Genomic DNA, 9,415 nt, shown 5'->3' on the forward strand with positions numbered 1-9,415 from the left:
TCCTCCTCCTCCTCCTTGGAGTTTCCTTTGGAGTCAGCAGGACATGTTGACCTAAATGACTCCAGGGACCCACATTTCTGGCCCACAGGGATGAGGAATTGTGTAGAGTTGTGAAGTGCATTGCCACGGTAAATACCTTACAGCTTTGCGTTCACTTGCTTAGGAAAGGCACTTTTATGCTCTAGTACTCAGTTTTCTCATCTGTAAAATGGTGATACTAATAGTACCTAATAAATGACTTGTGGAGATCATTAGAGATTAAGTATATAAAGCTTTAATACAGTTCTGGGTACATTGTAAATGTTGAGGAAATTGTACTATTAAATACTACTTTTAGTTTTTCTTTTGAATATCAGGCTTTTATAACTATTCCTTTAATTCACAAATATTTGATAAAGTAGCACAGAACAGCAAAGGATTATTATTAGAATACCCTGTCTATTCAAGGAACTGTGATCATTGTTTAGGGGTCTAAAAAAAGAAGCATAAAATGACTTCTCTAATTTTAGACAAATGAACAATCTAGATACATGGTCAAAAAGATAAGATGTTCCACTTTTTCTTCAAAAAGTATTCCCAGAATATTGTGTATGAGGATACAAATATTATTTTATTTTGTTTTAAATTACTATGTAACTTATTTTAATAAGTACTTTAACAAATATTTATTGTTTGGCCTTTTTTTTTAATGTTGGTCTCTCTAGCCTGCATTGTTAAGATGATTTTGATTTTAGAATTAAATTATATTTCAAATTAGTAATATGCTGAGCATATCCAATTTTTTGTTTAGAGAGAAAAAATCATTTTATAAATACCGAGAAACCAAGATTCTTGCTCGATTTTTAAATGATGTAAACATTTCAAGCATTGGTTTGGCATATTATCAGAGCTCAAATCGGCTGTGTTCCACATGCAAATACAACATCCGGCGTTTCATGTTAAAATCGCTTACATTTCCAGAAAGGTAAGAAAACTAAATTTTGATTTCAGTTTGTTATATTTTAGACTTGAAAATATGATTTGCTAAAATGTGGTTTAAGAATTCATGTACTCAAATATGTTTATTTTTTATTTCAAATTATATTTTATTAGAGTACCTTGATTGCACAAAATGCTTTTTTTTTTTTTTTTTTTTTTTGGATGAGAGTCATTAGGAATCACATTATCTAAGCAAGGAAAAGACACATGCAGTCATTTCATAAAACACAACAAAAATGAAACAAGTAAGACAAATGTCTGCCTTAGAAGTTTATCAATAATTTTTTATATATACATATGTATTTCCAGAGGGGTTGAGAATCCTTTTATGTGATCTTTTTAGATAAGGTTCAATGGCTGAAAACTCTATAATGAGATATATGGTCACAGAAGATAGAAATGATCATGACTTTTAATGAGCTTTTCTTTTGCCCAACTAACTCTATTACCCTTTATTTGAGAAGAGAAACAGTCCATTTCCATCTGCTGTACCTAAGATTCTATAGATCACTGGAGATTCAACCCCAAGACTAGACTGCCGGGAGTATGGCTCTAGCATCTATACATTACTGCGTGGGGATAATCTGACTCTACACTTTAATTTTACAGTCACCTGTCTTGGTTTGTCAGTTATGTTACAAACATCTCCATTCCAAAAAAATATGCCACCATCATTACTGTGTGGGTCCCAATTTCTTAAAGACGAGTCCCAATTTCTTAAAGACGATAGGTTCTAGCAGTATTTTTCGAAGCCCATTTAATGGTCTCTTCTTGGTTTCATGTCCTCTCAACCAGAGAAGCTTTCCCACTCTTCTTGTCCTCATGGTATGGATGTACAGTGTTTGCCATAGCAGAATTCATATTTCCACCAAGAACACACCTGTGGAAGCACTATAAACCACTAAGAGCTCTTTAAGGTTGATCATCTGTCATTTTGGATAGTGAGTTGTCTGACAGATATTATAACATTAACTGAGGGCCAATAGCAATGGGTTTGTGGATTGCTAGAAATCTCTCATCTTTAATTAGTTGCCAACACTTCATCTTTATGTTCCTGTATTTATATATTTGACTTCCTATTTGCTTTTCTATGAATGTTGAACTTAGTAATAAGAATTTTTTTATAATAAAAATAATAAGAATATTCATTGAGGTGAAGTTTATTTAAATCAGTGGAGGAGAGATGGGAAAATTCTTTGAAGTATAAATTATTTTGTAACTTTTGCTATAAGAATATTTAGTCATTCAAAAGTCAATGAGTAAGATGTCATTATAATGGAAAAAAATCTAGGGGTAAGTTTGCTGTCCTTGCCCTTTGAGTGAAATACTTACAAAAATACCAAACTACATGGATATTTGCAGTTAAGAATATTAGCCAACATTATTCCCTGCCAAAGTATATTGGAGAGAGAGAGACAGAGAGCGAGGAAGGTTAGGAGGTCATGTGTGAAGGACTAAAGGTTTGAACTGCGTGGGTCCACTTATACACAGAATTTGTTCAATAAATATATTAGAAAAATTTTGGAGACTTGTGACAATTTGAAGAACTTCACAGACAAACCATGTAGCCTAGAAATATCAATTTTTTAAAAAAAGTTAGATGTGTCATAAATGCATAATATGTACTTATTTTCTCTTTATGATTTTTCTATTTTTCTTTTGCTTTAATGTAATAATATAGTATATAATACATATAGCCTACAAAATATGTGTTAATAGAGTGTATGTATTATCAGTAAGGCTTTCTTCCAGTTAACAGTAGGCTATTAGTAGTTAAATTTGGGGGAGTCAAAAGTTATACACACATTTCAACTGTGCGGGGTGGGGGCGATCTGTACCCCTAACCCCCACATTGCTCAAGGGCCAACTGTATTTTTATAGTCCCCAAAAGCTAGATTTTAAAGCATCCAGGGGTCGTTGCATCCCTATTCTTTCCTATTAATACCTCTCTGAATGTAAAGAAGGTGAGTATGAGCAGAGAGGTTTAGAGATTGTAGTTTCACATCCTGTGTTCTGGTATTTAGATGTAAAGGATTCGTATTGTCCAGGAATAAAGTCTTCTCCCTGTATATCATAACTGGAAAGAGGAACGAGAGTTGCCTCCACACTGTGGAAAAAGCATGTAAGCCTTCTTATGTAAGCATAGAAGTCTTGGCCAGACACCAGAAATTTAGCTAGAATCTTTGAACATGAAACAGCACTCAAGCTTAACCAGAGAAAGATAAATTTAGTCCCATATCTGTAGACAGTAAAAGGAACCAAGGCTATTCCATCCTACGTGTATATGGGCAAGTGCCGGGGCTAGATACTCCTCTCATCATTTAAATCTGTGTAGAATCATGCGGCGTATTCATTGCAATAGCTTCAAGACTCACTGTTCACGTAAATAACAGTATAAACATAATGAACTTGAAGCTGTGCAACCTCATGGGTCTGGTTATAAGCAATTTTTCTATAAGTAATGGCTGCCATTATATTCCATCTTTGGTGGAATATTCAACTTAGTTTTTCCTTTATTGTTGGATACTTTGTTTTTTCCCCAGTGTTTGCTTATCATGAACACTGACTATTGATGCATAGACAACTATCTGCAATTTTGTTGTTTTATATTCATTTTCAAATCTTCCACCTCAACATGTGATGTTTATACCTTGATACTCAGTATTGGTGAGCCTACAGATAGACAGCCATTGCTTTCTCCATGACTTTCTCTTTTTTAAGTGACTTGTTATAAGGGGAAAGGAAAGGCAGACTGATGTGATCACTGGTATATTTGACTCATTATCTCCTAAATTATGTTTTACATAGAGAAATGTTATATACGACTCATTCATTAGTTAAGTAAGAAATAGGGTGAAGTCGTAGGGTTATACTGCAGAGCAAAAAGGAAGCATGTGTGCAATTTTAATTTTTATGTGGAATCTAAACAGTGGACAGATTATGAAAATTTACTAAATTTATACGATTTAGATGCAGTTTTTTTCTACTCAGGGAAAAACACCTAAAATATATTTTGTGAGTGTTTAGCAAAACCATTACCATTTCCTGTTGGCTCGGGATGCTAACAGATGCTTAGATGAAATGCATGCTGTAAGTTTAATTACCTAGATAATTGTCATAACCATCTAGTTGCTTTTCCTACTTAGATCTGTCCATACAGATAATGTGCAATTAATGAGAATTAGCACTGCCAAGTTATTGTGAATGTGAGTTATAAAAATAGGATGCCTTATGGCCCAGATTAAACTGTGTAAGCACTCAGTCAGTAACTATCACTCTATCAGTAACAAACTGTGATAGAGACCTTAACATAAGTTCTTCAGGTTTTGCCAGTTGAGCAGGGCCTTCAAATTTAGGGACTGAGGGGGATATTCACAGTAGAGGTGACCGGGTATGATTTCCTGGGAAAAGTTGGACTAAATCTACTTTTATAAATTTAACAGTAAAACATACTCTTTTGGCATCCAGCTCTGAATTTTGGTGAATTCATACAGTCATGTAACAACCACCACAATCAAGAGACATTTCCATCAATCACAGAAACTGCCTGTGCCCCCTTTATTTTCAACCCCATTCCCCGCTCCTACTCCCTGGCAACCACTGAACCTCATTTTGTTTTTTCCAGCGCATTATATATAAATGGAATCATACAATATGTAGCCTTTTCAGTATGGCTTCTTTCACTTAGTTTCAAAGAAGGTCTGACAATTAAGTTTAAGAATTCATCCTAGAAAAAGTGCTACATACCTCATTGCTGAATATCACTACAATCACCTTCGAAGTACTCCCCTTGGGAAGCTATGCACTGATGCCAGCGCCTAGTCCACCCTTCAAAGCAATTTTGGGACTCTTTTTCTGGAATGGCCATCAAAGCTGTTGTTGTATTACCCTTGATGTCCTGAATGTCATCAAAATGTGCTCCTTTCAATATTCCCTTTATCATCAGGTAAAGAAAGAAGTCATTGGGAGCCAGATCAGAGGAGTAGGGAGGGTTTTCCAATACAGTTATTTGCTTACTGGCTAAAAACTCCCTCACAGACAGTGCCATGTAAGCTGGTGCTTTGTCGTGATGAAAGAGCCATGAATTATTGGTGAAAAGTTCAGGTCATTGTTGTCTAACTTTTTCACGCAGCTTTTTCAGCACTTCCAAATAGCAAACTTGGTTAACTGTTTGTCTAGTTGGTACAAATTTTTTTTTTTTTTTTAGCTGAGCCATCCTGCTACCTGTTGGCAGCTCAGCGGCTGCTCAGCTCGGGCTGGACTCGAACCGCTGTTGCTCAGAGCTCAAACTCTTGAGCGAGCTCTTAACCAACTGAGCCACTCGGCCGGCCCTAGTTGGTACAAATTCTTAATGAATAACCCCTCTGATATCAGAAAAGTTTAGCAACATCATTTTGTCTGATGATTTGGACTGACGGGACATTTTTGGTGGTGGAGAATTGGCTGACTTCCATTGTGCACTTTGATGCTTTGTTTCAGGGACATATTGGTAAACCCATGTTTCATCACCAGTGATAACACGGCCCAAAACATCATCTTGCCTCTCCAAAAAGTCTTGGCAAACTTTGACTCTCCTTTGCTTTTGTTCATCGGTGAGCTCCTTTGGGACTATTTGTGCACACACCTTTCTCGTGCCAAGATTTTCAGTTAAGATTTTCCTACCTGTTTGTCTATCAATGTTTACTTTATGTGCTATGCTTCTCATATTAGCTAATGCTTTTGACACACAATTTGACAAATTTTTGCAATGTTTTCATCAGTTCTGCTCGTTAACTGGTTGTCCTGATCTCTCTTCATCAGTGACGTGTTCCCTCCTGTTAGAAAATATTTAATCCATTTGTACGCTGCCGTTTTCTTCATGGCATTATTCCCGTGAACTTGGACTGACATGTCCCTTATTTCACTTCCACTCTTGCCAAGTTTAACAAGAAATTTAATGTTTGTTCGTTGTTCTGATTCAAGCTCAGATATTCTTGTGACAGCACACAAAAAAACGCAACAATAATAATGAATGCCACTCAGCAAGACACCGCCACACATTGACACAAACACAGCTGTGAGACACTGATACACCAAGGTTATGAAACCTTACAGAGCCGTTTGTACAGCGCTGCCAATGTAAGCACAAGTTCATGAACTTAATTGCCAGACCTCTTACATTTAAAATTTATCCATGTTGTTACTTATATCAATGGAATATTACAGATGGATAATATTCTATTGTATTGATATACCACAGTTCATTTATCCATAAATTCACCTGTTGGCAGACATACAGTTTTTTCACAGTTTTTCATATCAATCTAAGAAGAAAGCCAACATAAATTTTTGCATGACGGTTTTTATGTGAACATAAGTTTTGATTTCTTTTGGATAAATACCTGTAAGTGAGATTGCTGGGTCATATTGTAAGTGTATTTTTAATTTTATAAGAAACTGCCAGACTGTTTTCCAAAGTGATTGTACATTTTGCAATCCCACTTGCAGAGTTCCACTGCACTCCTGCACCAAAAACTACACCTTCACCAGTTTTGTTGTTTGTTTGGATTTTATTTTCACTGTTCCAACAGGCGTGTAGCGGTATCTCATTGTATTTTTAATTTGCATTTCTGAAATGACAAATGACGTTGATAAACTCTGCCATTTAATTAAGGATATTTACATCTTTTAATTTAATGTGATTATTAATAAGGTTGGGTTTAAATATATCATCTTGCTATTTTGTTTTCTATCTGTTCCATCTTTTCTTTGTTCTTATTTTTCTCGTTGTTTATCTCTTTTGTGTGTTATTATCTATAATTCTTTTAAAATTAATTTAGAAATTTTTTGGGGGCTTATATTATAATATTTCATTTATGACACTCTACCTTCATGTGAATTTTACCACTTTACATATAACATGAAAACTGTACTGTAATAGAATTCCATTTCTTGCATTCTAGCTTTTGTACTGTTGTTGGCATACTTTTTACTTACATATGCTAAAAACTCCATAATACAATGTGTCATTTTTGTTTAAAGAATCAATCTATTAAAGAGACATAAATAATTAGGAAAATTCATATATTTATCCACATAGTTACTATTTCTGGTACACTGCTAACCGTTATGTAGATACATAATTTAATGCGGTATAATTTACCTTCTGACTAAAGGAGTTCCTTTAATATATATTTTTTTGGTAGTGGGGGTCTGCTGGTTATGAATTCTTTCAGAGTTTTGTGTCTGAAAAAGTTTTATGATGCTTCATTTTGAAAGATAATTTATCTGGCTATAGAATTTTAGTTTGACAGTTTTGTTTTGTTTTTTACTTACAGTCCTTTAAAGATGTTGCTGTACTGTCTTCTACCATACACTGATCCTAATGAGAAATCTGTTGCTATCCGCCCTTTGTTTCTGTAAAGAAAATATACCTTTTTTTCTCTGGGTGGTTTTAAGATTTTCTCATCACCGATTTTAAATAGTTTGATTATGATGTGACTTTTAATTTTCTTCATACCTCTTGTGTTTGGAGGTTACTTCTTGGACCAGTGGGTTTATAGATTTCATCAAATTTCATCTAAAATTTTAACTATGTTTTGCAATATCTTTTTCTGTGTCCCTTCTCTCGCCTATCCCTTTGGGGGCTCTAATTTCAAGTTTATTAGGCTGCTTAAAGTTGTCCTACAGCTCATTGATACCCTGTTAATGTTTAAATTTCATTTTTCCTTTGCATTTTATTTTGAATAGTTTCTGTTGCTATGTCTTCAAGGTCAGTATTCTGTTCTTTTGTAATGTCTAATCTGATATTAATCCCATCCAGGGTATTCTTCATATCAGATATTGTCATTTTCTCCTCTGGAAGTTTGATTTTTTTTTTATCTAAGTCTCTAGTTAACTATTTTAATACATGGAATACAGTCATAATAGCTCTTTTAATGTACTTGCCTGTTGATTCTTATACCTGTGCTACTTCTGGGTTGGTTTCAATTGGTTGACCCTCATGTGGGTCCATTTTCCTGCTTCTTTGCATGCTTGATAATTCTTGATTAGATGCCAGGCATTGTATATTTATCACATTGTGTGCTTTATATTTTTGTATTCCTATAAATATTTGTCAGGTTTATTCTCACAATGCTGTTTAAGTTACTTATAAACAAGTTGATTCTTTGAGGTCCTGCTTTCAAGATTTATTAGGCAGGCCTGAAGTAGTGCTCAGTTTAGGGTTAGTTACTCCCACTACTGAGGCAAGACCCTTCTATGCATTTCATCAGTGAGTTACTGGTTTTTCCTGTCTGGCAGGTGAGAACAGGAACCTATGTTAGTGCTGGAAACCTTATCCTAAGTAACTTTTAAGGAGAATATGAACATTTACCAATCTTTTCTTAATATAGTTAATTACTCTTTTGAATGTTTTCAAGACATTAACAGGAACATAAATAACCAGACAAGATACCTGATTCACCACAGTGACTTGACTTCTCAGAAACCTTCCCATACTAACTACACAATCTCTCCAAGATGTAGACTACTTTACATATTATTATTTTCATTCTAATAGGTGGCAAAGAGAATTGATTAAATAATTTGGGAAAATTTGTCTATGCAATTTAACCCAACTCTTCCATGGTGATTATTAATAATAGAATAAGTGGTCTAGTCATTGAGTTGAGTTCAAGTTTCAGTTATTTCAGTAGTCAGCAATATCTCCCATACGTTGTAAGTATTCCAATAAAGCAACAGAGAGAGGGTGAAACATAGAGCATTTTTTATTTTTCATAAACATTATATCTACTTTATCCCAACATAACCCAATGAGATAGACTGGAAATGATCCTATAAATTTGTTCTAGCTCCCTGCATTTGGAGAACTAGTTGATTACAGACATAAAATATTCTAATATTTAGAATATTTAGAAGATAAGCAACTTTGCTGTTTTACTAATAGTTATTTTTTCCTTTCTCTTTTCCTATTTCACAGACCACCTATCTGCAAGTATGATTTTATACTTAAAGAAAATGAGGAAGTATTTTTCACTCCATGTATATGCAAACCAGAGGAAACATAACATGCCTTCTTCCATCAAATATAACAACTTGTTTGTGAATTGAAAAACTTGCGTATGGGAACAGTGTAATCAGTATATTTTTTAGAATGCATTGTTCAATCTGAGATTCAGATATTTCTACTTCTTACATAAATTTTTAAGAATCAAAAATATAAAAATTTTAAAAATGCGTATGGTAAAGCGTTATGAATATATTCTAAACAGTTGTTAATTTCTGTTTACCTCAATCAAATGTTTATAATTGAATGTTTTCCTTAATTATTATTATTAGATAATATGTTTTTAGAAAGAAAGAGAAACTTATTGCTTTAATACACTGTCTAAACAGTACCATTCTCACTTCTCAGACTACAGTGGTAAAATAAGGGAATATGTTTTTTAAATTGTAA

The 9,415-nt window shown here is 34.1% G+C and overlaps 1 protein-coding gene across 1 annotated transcript in view; it reads left to right on the forward strand.

Annotated features, from left to right (window-relative positions):
• LIPI (lipase I) overlaps positions 1-9,026 on the forward strand; it is a 51,346-nt gene extending 42,320 nt beyond the window's left edge. The window contains exons 9-10 of the mRNA XM_019632149.1: positions 791-964; positions 8,939-9,026. Coding sequence (XP_019487694.1) covers positions 791-964; positions 8,939-9,026 — 262 coding nt within the window. The remainder of the gene's footprint in view (positions 1-790; positions 965-8,938) is intronic.
• The last annotated feature ends 389 nt before the right edge of the window (positions 9,027-9,415 follow it).

The sequence above is a fragment of the Hipposideros armiger genome, unplaced genomic scaffold (genome assembly GCF_001890085.2).
Source record: "Hipposideros armiger isolate ML-2016 unplaced genomic scaffold, ASM189008v1 scaffold_1084, whole genome shotgun sequence".
NCBI classification, from domain to species: Eukaryota; Metazoa; Chordata; class Mammalia; order Chiroptera; family Hipposideridae; genus Hipposideros; species Hipposideros armiger.